Source organism: Salmo trutta, chromosome 22 (assembly GCF_901001165.1).
Source record: "Salmo trutta chromosome 22, fSalTru1.1, whole genome shotgun sequence".
NCBI classification, from domain to species: Eukaryota; Metazoa; Chordata; class Actinopteri; order Salmoniformes; family Salmonidae; genus Salmo; species Salmo trutta.
This window is the reverse complement of record NC_042978.1, coordinates 49,722,392-49,739,038: the sequence shown is the minus strand read 5'-3', so window position 1 is coordinate 49,739,038 and position 16,647 is coordinate 49,722,392. Positions and strand designations below refer to the sequence as shown.

The following is a 16,647-nucleotide window of genomic DNA, read 5'->3' as shown; positions in this document are numbered from 1 at the left end:
TTGTAAAACATTTGAAATGCAGCCTAATTGCTTTTTCATTCATGAATTTTTTTTCAAATAGAATATTAACCTCATTCACCTTTGTGAGCGCACGGTAAAGCCATATCAGACAGGGCTGGTTTCTGGTTTCTGATTCACCACGTATGTTTGCCATGCAAAGCAGTTTGTTTGCATTTCCTGGATTCAATGCAAATCATGATAACTGTACAAGGATCCTTGATTTTGTGCATATGCATTCTAAGTAGCCGTACAATAGTAGTGTTGTAATAATTTGTCTCACTTAGTTTTAGTCCCAGATGGCACCCTATTCCCTACATAGTGCACTACTTTTGACCAGAACCCTATGGCACCCTATTCCCTACGTAGTGCACTACTTTTGACCAGAGCCCTATGGCACCCTATTCCCTACATAGTACACTACTTTTGACCAGAGCCCTATGGCACCCTATTCCCTACGTAGTGCACTACTTTAGACCAGAGCCCTATGGAACCCTATTCCCTACGTAGTGCACTACCTTTTACCAGAGCCCTATGTGATACAGTCTGACTCTCTGATTCCACAGCTAGGGTAACAGGGGGAGAGATTCAGTCTGACTCTCTGATTCCACAGCTAGGGTAACAGGGGGAGAGATTCAGTCTGACTCTCTGATTCCACAGCTAGGGTAACAGGGGGAGAGATTCAGTCTGACTCTCTGATTCCACAGCTAGGTTAACAGGGGGAGAGATTCAGTCTGACTCTGATTCCACAGCTAGGGTAACAGGGGGAGAGATTCAGTCTGACTCTCTGATTCCACAGCTAGGGTAACAGGGGGAGAGATTCAGTCTGACTCTCTGATTCCACAGCTAGGGTAACAGGGGGAGAGATTCAGTCTGACTCTCTGATTCCACAGCTAGGTTAACAGGGGGAGAGATTCAGTCTGACTCTCTGATTCCACAGCTAGGGTAACAGGGGGAGAGATTCAGTCTGACTCTCTGATTCCACAGCTAGGGTAACAGGGGGAGAGATTCAGTCTGACTCTCTGATTCCACAGCTAGGTTAACAGGGGGAGAGATTCAGTCTGACTCTCTGATTCCACAGCTAGGGTAACAGGGGGAGAGATTCAGTCTGACTCTCTGATTCCACAGCTAGGGTAACAGGGGGAGAGATTCAGTCTGTCTCTCTGATTTAACAGTGTTTGTCTCTAGTCGATTCACCAAAACCACCTACCGGTAGTGGGTTATCCTTGATTCACCAGATGAACGTCTTGGAACACAGTTTGGTGCAATTTTGATTTAGATTTTTGTTTCTGGTCACAACAGGGTCGTAAAAGTGTTGTTGAAGTTTGAGTATCCATGAGGATCTTCCTCTTGTCTGTTTGGATAGTTATACAGGAGGAGTCTTCCCCTTAAACACACCAAACTAAATATTCTAATGGTATGTCCTGCAGAGATAATCAAGGGATCCTACATTCCAGACGATATTGTAAAACGCCCTGTGTCAACACCGCTGGGCGTGGTGCATTGTATTGTATTTAAGGGGAAAAAAGCCTGTTGTCACCTTGCTGTGATACATGTCTGTTGGCTTCTATAATGGCTTTACTGCCATGTATCAAGGCCTGTTGTCACCATGACAAGAAGTAAACTTTCACTTCATAAGACCTTTTGATAAAACAGTTAGCTACATTGACACTGATGCTTATCCTCCAGATAAATGTTCACATGAATCGAGTTAGCAATGAACTCATGTCTGGGCATGTTTTAGGATTACTATGGGTGCTGTTGTTGTTGTCACCATTGTCAATTCCTTTAAGTTGTTGACCCAATCTGTGTCTTGATGTTTCAAGCTGTATCCCACCTCTCTGCCATCACATAGGACCACCACATCTGTATACCACTGTGCCACATCTAAGAGTTAACAGCAACCATGTGTCAAGCCTCTTGTCAACTTCACAAGACGTAAAATCTGCTGTTGTTTTTAATCAAACAATGAATTAGAGGTTGCATGCAGTCCAGTACAACAAGGAGGAGTCCAGTACAACAAGGAGGGGTCTAACACAACAAGGAGGGGTCTAAGACAACAAGGAGGGGTCTAACACAACAAGGAGGGGTCTAACACAACAAGGAGGGGTCTAAGACAACAAGGAGGGGTCTAAGACAACAAGGAGGGGTCTAACACAACAAGGAGGGGTCTAACACAACAAGGAGGGGTCTAACACAACAAGGAGGAGTCCAGCACAACAAGGAGGAGTCTAGCACAACAAGGAGGGGTCTAGCACAACAAGGAGGGGTCTAGCACAACAAGGAGGAGTCCAGTACAACAAGAAGGGGTCTAGCACAACAAGAAGGGGTCTAGCACAACAAGGAGGAGTCCAGCACAACAAGGAGGGGTCTAACACAACAAGGAGGAGTCCAGTACAACAGGGAGGGGTCTAACACAACAAGGAGGGGTCTAACACAACAAGGAGGAGTCCAGTACAACAAGGAGGAGTCCAGTACAACAAGGAGGAGTCTAACACAACAGGGAGGAGTCTAACACAACAAGGAGGGGTCTAACACAACAAGGAGGGGTCTAACACAACAAGGAGGGGTCCAGTACAACAAGGAGGAGTCCAGTAGAACAAGGAGGAGTCTAACACAACAAGGAGGAGTCTAACACAACAAGGAGGGGTCTAACACAACAAGGAGGGGTCTAACACAACAAGGAGGGGTCTAACACAACAAGGAGGGGTCTAGCACAACAAGGAGGAGTCCAGTACAACAAGGAGGAGTCCAGTACAACAAGGAGGAGTCTAACACAACAAGGAGGGGTCTAGCACAACAAGGAGGAGTCCAGTACAACAAGGAGGAGTCCAGTACAACAAGGAGGGGTCTAACACAACAAGGAGGGGTCTAACACAACAAGGAGGAGTCTAACACAACAAGGAGGAGTCCAGTACAACATGGAGGAGTCCAGTACAACAAGGAGGGGTCTAGCACAACAAGGAGGGGTCTAACACAACAAGGAGGGGTCTAAGACAACAAGGAGGGGTCTAACACAACAAGGAGGGGTCTAACACAACAAGGAGGGGTCTAACACAACAAGGAGGAGTCCAGCACAACAAGGAGGAGTCTAGCACAACAAGGAGGGGTCTAGCACAACAAGGAGGGGTCTAGCACAACAAGGAGGAGTCCAGTACAACAAGAAGGGGTCTAGCACAACAAGGAGGGGTCTAGCACAACAAGGAGGAGTCCAGCACAACAAGGAGGGGTCTAACACAACAAGGAGGAGTCCAGTACAACAGGGAGGGGTCTAACACAACAAGGAGGGGTCTAACACAACAAGGAGGGGTCCAGTACAACAAGGAGGAGTCCAGTAGAACAAGGAGGAGTCTAACACAACAAGGAGGAGTCTAACACAACAAGGAGGGGTCTAACACAACAAGGAGGGGTCTAACACAACAAGGAGGGGTCTAACACAACAAGGAGGGGTCTAGCACAACAAGGAGGAGTCCAGTACAACAAGGAGGAGTCCAGTACAACAAGGAGGAGTCTAACACAACAAGGAGGGGTCTAGCACAACAAGGAGGAGTCCAGTACAACAAGGAGGAGTCCAGTACAACAAGGAGGGGTCTAACACAACAAGGAGGGGTCTAACACAACAAGGAGGAGTCTAACACAACAAGGAGGAGTCCAGTACAACATGGAGGAGTCCAGTACAACAAGGAGGGGTCTAGCACAACAAGGAGGGGTCTAACACAACAAGGAGGGGTCTAGCACAACAAGGAGGGGTCTAGCACAACAAGGAGGAGTCTAACACAACAAGGAGGGGTCTAGCACAACAAGGAGAAGCCTAGCACAACAAGGAGGAGTCTAACACAGCAAGGAGGAGTCTAACACAACAAGGAGGAGTCTAACACAACAAGGAGGAGTCTAACACAACAAGGAGGAGTCTAACACAGCAAGGAGGAGTCCAGTACAACATGGAGGAGTCCAGTACAACAAGGAGGGGTCTAGCACAACAAGGAGGGGTCTAACACAACAAGGAGGGGTCTAGCACAACAAGGAGGGGTCTAGCACAACAAGGAGGAGTCTAACACAACAAGGAGGGGTCTAGCACAACAAGGAGGAGCCTAGCACAACAAGGAGGAGTCTAACACAGCAAGGAGGAGTCTAACACAACAGGGAGGAGTCTAACACAACAAGGAGGAGTCTAACACAACAAGGAGGGGTCTAGCACAACAAGGAGGAGCCTAGCACAACAAGGAGGAGTCTAACACAACAAGGAGGGGTCTAGCACAACAAGGAGGAGCCTAGCACAACAAGGAGGAGTCTAACACAGCAAGGAGGAGTCTAACACAACAAGGAGGAGTCTAACACAACAAGGAGGAGTCTAACACAACAAGGAGGGGTCTAGCACAACAAGGAGGAGCCTAGCACAACAAGGAGGAGTCTAACACAGCAAGGAGGAGTCTAACACAACAAGGAGGAGTCTAACACAACAAGGAGGAGTCTAACACAACAAGGAGGAGTCTAACACAGCAAGGAGGAGTCCAGTACAACAAGGAGGAGTCCAGTACAACAAGGAGGAGTCTAACACAGCAAGGAGGGGTCTAGCACAACAAGGAGGAGTCCTGTTGTAGACAACATACATCAGTATGACAAGCCAACCTCTACTCATCTAAAGATGCTGTGACTATAATAAATTGCGTACAGTGTTATTAAAACAAATGACATTGAGATGGTATATTTCAAACACATCACAGTTCATTAGATCTGTGTGAGTAGCCTAATGGGTGAAGGTTAAAAAAAAAAACATATTTTTTTTCTCTTAGCGTTTTTCTGTACAACTTCAGAGGGTTTCTACAACTGATTACCTTGTGCTGCCTGGGAGCAGTTTGTAAACTACTTTCACACCACACATTAATAGGAGTATCAGTAGAAGAGCAAGCGTGTAGATAAGCCCAGAAGATTGGAGCCTATTATACACTTTGTTTCCCTGCCCTGGGATCCCCTTACGGTGTATTCAGATTCCAGGGCAACCTCACTGGAAAGGTAATCTCGTTTGTAATGTGTGACAGCTTATTCGCAAGTCTGGTTTACTGGCAATGGATTGGCCCGCTAGTCCTAGTACTCGCTCTGTCAGAGCTGAGATCAAACAGACACAGTGGAACAAATCAGAAAACAATTACCATCCTCCATGAAACTAACCCCATACATCAATCAAGTGGCAGTTATGTTGTTCAGCTGAGAGTAAATGATCAAGTCTCTGTGAAGTAGACATGGTATGGTGGGGGATAAGGGACAAGGGACTACTGATATGGAAGTCTATGGTACTGTATGATAAACACTGTCATCCAGTTGGTCAGGGTACATTGCTACAGTATGTAGGGTGAAGGACTGTCATTAGATGGAACTGGAGAGGCCGTGTATGTCACGGTCGTGATAATGGACGGACCAAGGCGCAGCGTGAGTTGGGGGTCCACATATTTATTTGCAGTGAAAACTTAAACAATAAACATACAACGAACGTGAACGACGTGGTGCCGAATGCACTCACACAAAACAATATCCCACAAAAGAAGGTGGGAACAGGGACACCTTAAGTATGATCCCCAATTAGAGACAACGATAATCAGCTGCCTCTAATTGGGAACCATACACAATCCCAAACATAGAAATGAATCGACTAGAACACCCCCTAGTCACGCCCTGACCTACAACACCATAGAGAACCAAAAGCTCTCTATGGTCAGGGCGTGACAGTGTACAGCAGAGCAGACAGATGGAGTAAGGTTGAAGAGTCAGGTGGCATGCAGACTCAGTTTGATGATACTAAACATGTTGATACTAAACATGTTGATACTAAACATGACAGTAAACATGATGATACTAAACATGATAGTAAACATGATAGTAAACATGATGATACTAAACATGATAGTAAACATGATGATAGTAAACATGATACTAAACATGATGATAGTAAACATGATAGTAAACATGATGATAGTAAACATGATAGTAAACATGATGATACTAAACATGATAGTAAACATGATGATAGTAAACATGATGATAGTAAACATGATGATACTAAACATGATAGTAAACATGATGATAGTAAACATGATGATACTAAACATGATGATAGTAAACATGATAGTAAACATGATAGTAAACATGATGATAGTAAACATGATAGTAAACATGATGATAGTAAACATGATGATAGTAAACATGATGATAGTAAATATGATGATAGTAAACATGATGATAGTAAACATGTTGATAGTAAACATGATGATAGTAAACATGATGATAGTAAACATGATGATAGTAAATATGATGATAGTAAACATGATGATAGTAAATATGATGATAGTAAACATGATGATAGTAAACATGATGATAGTAAATATGATGATAGTAAACATGATAGTAAACATGATGATAGTAAACATGATGATAGTAAACATGATGATAGTAAACATGATGATAGTAAATATGATGATAGTAAACATGATCATAGTAAACATGTTGATAGTAAACATGATGATAGTAAACATGATGATAGTAAACATGATGATAGTAAATATGATGATAGTAAACATGATGATACTAAACATGATGATAGTAAACATGATGATAGTAAACATGATAGTAAACATGATGATAGTAAATATGATGATAGTAAACATGATGATAGTAAACATGATGATAGTAAACATGATGATAGTAAACATGATGATAGTAAATATGATGATAGTAAACATGATGATAGTAAACATGATGATAGTAAACATGATAGTAAACATGATGATAGTAAACATGATGATAGTAAATATGATGATAGTAAACATGATGATAGTAAACATGATGATAGTAAACATGATAGTAAACATGATGATAGTAAACATGATGATAGTAAATATGATGATAGTAAACATGATGATAGTAAACATGATGATAGTAAATATGATGATAGTAAACATGATGATAGTAAATATGATGATAGTAAACATGATAGTAAACATGATGATAGTAAACATGATGACAGTAAACATGATAGTAAACATGATGATAGTAAACATGATGATAGTAAACATGATAGTAAACATGATGATAGTAAACATGATGATAGTAAACATGTTGATAGTAAACATGATAGTAAACATGATAGTAAACATGATGATAGTAAACATGATGACAGTAAACATGATAGTAAACATGATGATACTAAACATGATGATAGTAAACATGATGACAGTAAACATGATAGTAAACATGATGATAGTAAACATGATGATAGTAAACATGATGATAGTAAACATGATGATAGTAAACATGATGGTAAACATGTTGATACTAAACATGATGATAGTAAACATGATGATAGTAAACATGATGATACTAAACATGATGATAGTAAACATGATGATAGTAAACATGATGATAGTAAACATGATGATAGTAAACATGATGATAGTAAACATGATGATAGTAAACATGATGATAGTAAACATGATGATAGTAAACGTGATGATAGTAAACATGATGATAGTAAACATGTTGATAGTAAACATGATGATAGTAAACATGATGATAGTAAACATGTTGATAGTAAACATGTTGATAGTAAACATGTTGATAGTAAACAGGATGATAGTAAACATGATGATAGTAAACATGATGATAGTAAACATGATACTAAACATGATGATAGTAAACATGATACTAAACATGATGATAGTAAACATGTTGATAGTAAACATGATGATAGTAAACATGATGATAGTAAACATGATAGTAAACATGATAGTAAACATGATGATAGTAAACATGATACTAAACATGATGATAGTAAACATGATACTAAACATGATGATAGTAAACATGTTGATAGTAAACATGATAGTAAACATGATGATAGTAAACATGATAGTAAACATGATAGTAAACATGATGATAGTAAACATGATGATAGTAAACATGATGATAGTAAACATGTTGATAGTAAACATGATGATGCTAAACATGATGATGCTAAACATGATGATAGTAAACATGATGATAGTAAACATGATGATAGTACAGTGAGGGAAAAAAGTATTTGATCCCCTGCTGATTTTGTATGTTTGCCCACTGACAAAGAAATGATCGGTCTATAATTTTAATGGTAGGTTTATTTGATCAGTGAGAGACAGAATAACAACAAAAAAATCAAGAAAAACGCATGTCGAAAATGTTATAAAATGATTTGCATTTTAATGAGGGAAATAAGTATTTGACCCCTCTGCAAAACATGACTTAGTACTTGGTGGCAAAACCCTTGTTGGCAATCACAGAGGTCAGACGTTTCTTGTAGTTGGCCACCAGGTTTGCACACATCTCAGGAGGGATTTTGTCCCACTCCTCTTTGCAGATCTTCTCCAAGTCATTAAGGTTTCGAGGCTGACGTTTGGCAACTCGAACCTTCAGCTCCCTCCACAGATTTTCTATGGGATTATTAAGGTCTGGAGACTGGCTAGGCCACTCCAGGACCTTAATGTGCTTCTTCTTGAGCCACTCCTTTGTTGCCTTGGCCATGTGTTTTGGGTCATTGTCATGCTGGAATACCCATCCACGTTCCATTTTCAATGCCCTGGCTGAGGGAAGGAGGTTCTCACACAAGATTTGACGGTACATGGCCCCGTCCATCGTCCCTTTAATGCTGTGAAGTTGTCCTGTCCCCTTAGCAGTAAAACACCCCCAAAGCATAATGTTTCCACCTCCATATTTGACGGTGGGGATGGTGTTCTTGGGGTCATAGGCAGCATTCCTTCTCCTCCAAACATGGCGAGTTGAGTTGATGCCAAAGAGCTCCATTTTGGTCTCATCTGACCACAACACTTTCACCCAGTTGTCCTCTGAATCATTCAGATGTTCATTGGCAAACTTCAGACGGGCATGTATATGTGCTTTCTTGAGCAGGGGGACCCTGCGGGCGCTGCAGGATTTCAGTCCTTCACGGCGTAGTGTGTTACCAATTGTTTTCTTGGGGACATATGGTCCCAGCTGCATTGAGATCATTGACAAGATCCTCCTGTGTAGTTCTGGGCTGATTCCTCACCGTTCTCATGATCATTGCAACTCCACGAGGTGAGATCTTGCATGGAGCCCCAGGCCGAGGGAGATTGACAGTTCTTTTGTGTTTCTTCCATTTGCGAATCATCGCACCAACTGTTGTCACCTTCTCACCAACCTGCTTGGCAATGGTCTTGTAGCCCATTCCAGCCTTGTGTTGGTCTACAATCTTGTCCCTGACATCCTTGGAGAGCTCTTTGGTCTTGGCCATGGTGGAGGTGTATGAGAGATATCACCTCATACACCTTACCAGACAACACCTTACCAGATATCACCTCATACACCCTACCAGACAACACCTCATACACCTACCAGACAACACCTTACCAGACAACACCTCATACACCCACCAGACAACACCTCATACACCCACCAGACAACACCTCATACACCTACCAGACAACACCTTACCAGACAACACCTCATACACCCACCAGACAACACCTCATACACCTACCAGACATCACCTCATACACCTTACCAGACAACACAATAAAGGGTACTAAGGTCTTACTAACAATGCATCACATTTGTCTGATTTGTGGTGGTAACATGCTCTGTGGGTGGAATTTGCTTCTGAACTGAATAGTTCTCATCACACCCTTGAAGGGGCAATCTGGAATTCTCCTTGTTGTGTTCTATCTCTTCTGTAGGGTGTTCTATCTCTTCTATAGGGTGTTCTTCTCTTCTGTAGGGTGTTCTATCTCTTCTATAGGGGGTTCTTTATATTCTATAGGGTGTTCTTTCTCTTCTGTAGGGTGTTCTTTCTCTTCTGTAGGGTGTTCTATCTCTTCTATAGGGTGTTCTTTCTCTTCTATAGGGTGTTCTTCTCTTCTATAGGGTGTTCTATCTCTTCTATAGGGTGTTCTATCTCTTCTATAGGGTGTTCTATCTCTTCTATAGGGTGTTCTTCTCTTCTATAGGGTGTTCTATCTCTTCTATAGGGTGTTCTTCTCTTCTATAGGGTGTTCTTCTCTTCTATAGGGTGTTCTATCTCTTCTATAGGGTGTTCTATCTCTTCTATAGGGTGTTCTTCTCTTCTATAGGGTGTTTCTTCCTCTTCTATAGGGTGTTCTATCTCTTCTATAGGGTGTTTCTTTCTCTTCTATAGGGTGTTCTTCTCTTCTATAGGGTGTTCTTCTCTTCTATAGGGTGTTCTTCTTCTCTCTATAGGGTGTTCTATCTCTTCTATAGGGTGTTCTATCTCTTCTATAGGGTGTTCTTCTCTTCTATAGGGTGTTCTTCTCTTCTATAGGGTGTTCTTCTCTTCTATAGGGTGTTCTATCTCTTCTATAGGGTGTTCTATCTCTTCTATAGGGTGTTCTTTCTCTTCTATAGGGTGTTCTTCTCTTCTATAGGGTGTTCTTCTCTTCTATAGGGTGTTCTATCTCTTCTATAGGGTGTTCTATCTCTTCTATAGGGTGTTCTTTCTCTTCTATAGGGTGTTCTATCTCTTCTATAGGGTGTTCTTCTCTCTATAGGGGTGTTCTATCTCTTCTATAGGGTGTTCTATCTCTTCTATAGGGTGTTCTATCTCTTCTATAGGGTGTTCTATCTCTTCTATAGGGTGTTCTTCTCTTCTATAGGGTGTTCTTTCTCTTCTATAGGGTGTTCTTCTCTTCTATAGGGTGTTCTATCTCTTCTATAGGGTGTTCTATCTCTTCTATAGGGTGTTCTTCTCTTCTATAGGGTGTTCTTCTCTTCTATAGGGTGTTCTATCTCTTCTATAGGGTGTTCTATCTCTTCTATAGGGTGTTCTATCTCTTCTATAGGGTGTTCTATCTCTTCTATAGGGTGTTCTTCTCTTCTATAGGGTGTTCTATCTCTTCTATAGGGTGTTCTATCTCTTCTATAGGGTGTTCTATCTCTTCTATAGGTGTTCTATCTCTTCTATAGGGTTCTATCTTCTATAGGTGTTCTTCTCTTCTATAGGGTGTTCTTCTTCTATAGGGTGTTCTTCTCTTCTATAGGGTGTTCTATCTCTTCTATAGGGTGTTCTATCTCTTCTATAGGGTGTTCTTCTCTTCTATAGGGTGTTCTTCTCTTCTATAGGGTGTTCTATCTCTTCTATAGGGTGTTCTTTCTCTTCTATAGGGTGTTCTTCTCTTCTATAGGGTGTTCTATCTCTTCTATAGGGTGTTCTTCTCTTCTATAGGGTGTTCTATCTCTTCTATAGGGTGTTCTATCTCTTCTATAGGGTGTTCTTCTCTTCTATAGGGTGTTCTTCTCTTCTATAGGGTGTTCTTCTCTTCTATAGGGTGTTCTATCTCTTCTATAGGGTGTTCTATCTCTTCTATAGGGTGTTCTTTCTCTTCTATAGGGTGTTCTTCTCTTCTATAGGGTGTTCTTCTCTTCTATAGGGTGTTCTATCTCTTCTATAGGGTGTTCTATCTCTTCATAGGGTGTTCTATCTCTTCTATAGGGTGTTCTATCTCTTCTATAGGGTGTTCTTCTCTTCTATAGGTGTTCTATCTCTTCTTATAGGGTGTTCTATCTCTTCTATAGGGTGTTCTATCTCTTCTATAGGGTGTTCTTCTCTTCTATAGGGTGTTCTATCTCTTCTATAGGGTGTTCTATCTCTTCTATAGGGTGTTCTATCTCTTCTATAGGGTGTTCTATCTCTTCTATAGGGTGTTCTTCTCTTCTATAGGGTGTTCTTCTCTTCTATAGGGTGTTCTTTCTCTTCTATAGGGTGTTCTATCTCTTCTATAGGGTGTTCTATCTCTTCTATAGGGTGTTCTATCTCTTCTATAGGGTGTTCTATCTCTTCTATAGGGTGTTCTTTCTCTTCTATAGGGTGTTCTATCTCTTCTATAGGGTGTTCTTCTCTTCTATAGGGTGTTCTTCTCTTCTATAGGGTGTTCTTCTCTTCTATAGGGTGTTCTATCTCTTCTATAGGGTGTTCTATCTCTTCTATAGGGTGTTCTTTCTCTTCTATAGGGTGTTTTCTCTTCTATAGGGTGTTCTTCTCTTCTATAGGGTGTTCTATCTCTTCTATAGGGTGTTCTTTCTCTTCTATAGGGTGTTCTTTCTCTTCTATAGGGTGTTCTTCTCTTCTATAGGGTGTTCTTTCTCTTCTATAGGGTGTTCTATCTCTTCTGTAGGGTGTTCTTTCTCTTCTATAGGGTGTTCTTTCTCTTCTATAGGGTGTTCTTTCTCTTCTATAGGGTGTTCTTCTCTTCTATAGGGTGTTCTTTCTCTTCTATAGGGTGTTCTTTCTCTTCTATAGGGTGTTCTTTCTCTTCTGTAGTGTTCTTTCTCTTCTGTAGGGTGTTCTTTCTCTTCTATAGGGTGTTCTATCTCTTCTATAGGGTGTTCTATCTCTTCTATAGGGTGTTCTATCTCTTCTATAGGGTGTTCTTCTCTTCTATAGGGTGTTCTTTCTCTTCTATAGGGTGTTCTTTCTCTTCTATAGGGTGTTCTTTCTCTTCTATAGGGTGTTCTTTCTCTTCTGTAGGGTGTTCTTTCTCTCCTATAGGGTGTTCTTCTCTTCTAGTAGGGTGTTCTTTCTCTCCTATAGGGTGTTCTTTCTCTTCTATAGGGTGTTCTATCTCTTCTATAGGGTGTTCTTTCTCTTCTATAGGGTGTTCTATCTCTTCTATAGGGTGTTCTTTCTCTTCTATAGGGTGTTCTTCTCTTCTATAGGGTGTTCTTTCTCTTCTATAGGGTGTTCTTTATCTTCTATAGGGTGTTCTTTCTCTTCTATAGGGTGTTCTTTCTCTTCTATAGGGTGTTCTTTCTCTTCTATAGGGTGTTCTTCTCTTCTGTAGGGTGTTCTTTCTCTCCTATAGGGTGTTCTTTCTCTCCTATAGGGTGTTCTTTCTCTTCTATAGGGTGTTCTTTCTCTTCTATAGGGTGTTCTTTCTCTTCTATAGGGTGTTCTTTCTCTTCTCTAGGGTGTTCTTCTCTTCTATAGGGTGTTCTATCTCTTTCTATAGGGTTGTCTTTCTCTTCTATAGGGTGTTTCTATCTCTTCTATAGGTTGTTCTTTCTCTTCTATAGGGTGTTCTTTCTCTTCTATAGGGTGTTCTTCTCTTCTATAGGGTGTTCTTTCTCTTCTATAGGGTGTTCTTTCTCTTCTATAGGGTGTTCTTTCTCTTCTATAGGGTGTTCTTCTCTTCTATAGGGTGTTCTTTATATTCTGTAGGATGTTCTTTCTCTTCTATAGGGTGTTCTTTCTCTTCTATAGGGTGTTCTTTCTCTTCTGTAGGGTGTTCTTTCTCTCCTATAGGGTGTTCTTTCTCTTCTATAGGGTGTTCTTTCTCTCCTATAGGGTGTTCTTTATATTCTGTAGGATGTTCTGTATATTCTGTAGGGTGTTCTGTATTTTACATTTTAGTCATTTTAGCAGATGCTCTTTTCCAGAGCGACTTACAGTATTGAATACATACATTTCATTTCATTCCATGCATTTTTTATTTAAAAAAATAATAATTTGTACTGGCCCCCGGTGGGAATCGAACCCACAACCCTGGCGTTGCACACACCATGCTGGCATTGCAAACACCATGCTCTACCAGCTGAGCCACAGGGTATATTCTATAGGGTATTCTTTATATTCTGTTGGGTGTTCTTTATATTCTATAGGGTGTTCTTTATATTCTGTAGGGTGTTTTGTTGTCACGGTTGTCTAAAGGATCGGACCAAAGTGCAGCGTGTTTGTAGTTCCACATTTTTTTAAATCCGTGAAACTTTGCAAAACATAAATAACTGAATTTACAAAGCAACAAACCGTGACGCAGAGAGAAACAAACACTACTCAAAAGATAATCACCCACAAAACCCAGGAAGAAAAACCCCTACTTCAATATGATCTCCAATCAGAGGTAATGAGGACCAGCTGCCTCCAATTGGAGATCAACCCAAAAATCCCCAACATAGAAATAGAAAAACCAGAACCTAAACATAGAAATAGAAAACATAGAAAAACACAAAACACCCCCTGTTACGCCCTGACCTACTCTACCATAGAAAATCACATCTTACTATGGTCAGGACGTGACATCTGTATATTCTATAGGGTGTTCTTTATATTCTGTAGGGTGTTCTGTATATTCTGTAAGGATCAGTTTTGCAATTTAGCTCATAATAAAATAGATTACGTGGACTGGGAGGGACCTGATCCAAGATCAGCACTCCTAGTCTTATGAATACGGGCCATGGTCTTTGTAATGTCTCCCTTCTCTCTCTTTGTTCACTTAAGCTCATCAATGGAAACTCAATAGAGTCCTGTCAGTCAAAAGAGATGAAGATCGTGAAAGATATGGAAGATCTGCCATATCATAGACACAGTCTACGTCCCAAATAGGACCCTATCTCTTATTTAGGGCACTACTTTTGACCAGGGTCCATAGGGTAGTGCACTACTTTTGACCAGGGATCATGTAGGGAATAAGGTAATAATTAGGAATGCAAGCCACTGTCTGACTCCAAAAGAGAGTGGATAACCACAACAAAAGCGTGGAAGACACGCAGAAGACACACAACAAAAGCGTTACCCTGAAGGCACTAATCAAACAACTCCCAATCTAGATGGCCAATCAGATAACACCTAATGAATTCTAACGCTAATGTAAATATTCATTAGTATGATAGACGGAGCCAATCCACGCCTGCAGCTATTAAATGGTTTATAGAATCTCAGCGTCAAACAGAGACTGAAGATCTGGAGATCAGCTCCAATGCTTCATGGGTAAACTTTTCAAATATTTTTTTTCTATCTGTGTACATCTCTAATCTATCTGATCTGCTTTCAGCTATTTATCACGAAATACATTTTATAGCTACGGTTGATAATTTAGACATTGCCTTTATTTGTCTGTAAAATAAACAATGTTTCTAATTTTGTATTTTATTTATTGACTAGCTAGTACAAAAAAAAAATCGTAAGAAGTCTGCTTTTAATGTGCTTTTAACATTCGGGTTAAGGATTTTGGGTTAAATATGGCCCATATTAAATTCTGTGAGAGTGAAAGGCATTGATGATGATGTTTCCCCGCTCCTCCGCTCTCTCCACTGGCTTCCAGTTGAAGCTCGCATCCGCTACAAGTCCATGGTGCTTGCCTACGGAGCTGTGAGGGGAACGGCACCTCCGTACCTTCAGGCTCTGATCAGGCCCTACACCCTAACAAGGGCACTGCGTTCATCCACCTCTGGCCTGCTCGCCTCCCTACCTCTGAGGAAGCACAGCTCCCGCTCAGCCCAGTCAAAACTGTTCGCTGCTCTGGCACCCCAATGGTGGAACAAGCTCCCTCACGACGCCAGGACAGCGGAGTCAATCACCACCTTCCGGAGACATCTTTAAGGAATACCTGGGATAGGATAAAGTAATCCTTCTACCCCCCCCCCCCCAAAAAAAGATTTAGATGCACTATTGTAAAGTGGTTTTTCCACTGGATATCTTAAGGTGAATGCACCAATTTGTAAGTCGCTCTGGACAAGAGCGTCTGCTAAATGACTTAAATGTAAATGTAGATCAGAAGGCCAGAGGAGAGGAACAGCAGCAACCCAACCTCAAAAGATTACTAGCACAGATTGGACAAACACGTCTTGGTTAAAAACTAGTGAACATTTCATATTACATTTCTGTGAGAGTGAAAGGAACGTGACGTTCATGGAGGTGGTTCAGGCAGAGCTTAGTTTGGGAGAGATTAGAGGCTCGATGACGATCACAGGAAACAGACAAACAGGCCTGCTGGTCTGCTGGTATTTCTAGTGGGTATTCCATAGTGTTGGATATGAGGTGATAAGTTCTGTAGTATTTCATAGTGTTGGATATGAGGTGATAAGTTCTGTAGTATTTCATAGTGTTGGATATGAGGTGATAAGTCCTATAGTATTTCATAGTGTTGGATATGAGGTGATAAGTTCTGTAGTATTTCATAGTGTTGGATATGAGGTGATAAGTTAAGTAGTATTTCATAGTGTTGGATATGAGGTGATAAGTTCTGTAGTATTTCATAGTGTTGGATATGAGGTGATAAGTTCTGTAGTATTTCATAGTGTTGGATATGAGGTGATAAGTTCTGTAGTATTTCATAGTGTTGGATATGAGGTGATAAGTTCTGTAGTATTTCATAGTGTTGGATATGAGGTGATAAGTTCTGTAGTATTTCATAGTGTTGGATATGAGGTGATAAGTTCTGTAGTATTTCATAGTGTTGGATATGAGGTGTGTCCGGGACAGTCAGTAATGCCCCCTATATAAAGTCCATGTTGCAGTGGTTTACTTGGCCCTGTGTCCCAATGTTTGAGCTGGCTGAGAGGCTCCTGGCAGCAGGAATGATGATGTTGGCAGCTCTCAGGACCGGAAAGAAGCGCACAGATATCTCTATCTCTCTCTGTCTCTCTCTCTCTCTCTGCACTGTCCGTCCTTCTCGGTCTCCTCATACGTGACTCCTCTACTCTCCTCATTCTCTCTCGTCTCTCTGTCTCGTCTCTGCCTACTCTCCTCTCGTCTCGTCCTCTCTCTCCTCTCTGATCTCTCTCTGTCTCTCTCTCAGTCTGTCTCTCTCCTCCTCTCTCATCCTAAATTCTCTCTCTCTATCTCTCTCTGTCTCTCCTCTC

At 41.1% G+C, this 16,647-nt stretch overlaps 1 protein-coding gene across 1 annotated transcript in view; it reads left to right on the top strand.

The window, feature by feature from the left end:
• The first annotated feature begins 16,326 nt into the window (after nt 1–16,326).
• The window catches only part of LOC115157916 (B-cell lymphoma 6 protein-like), a 115,818-nt gene continuing 115,497 nt past the window's right edge, over nt 16,327–16,647 (top strand). Inside the window, exon 1 of the mRNA XM_029706249.1 lies at nt 16,327–16,370. Within this exon, the coding sequence (XP_029562109.1) occupies nt 16,327–16,370 (44 nt within the window). The remainder of the gene's footprint in view (nt 16,371–16,647) is intronic.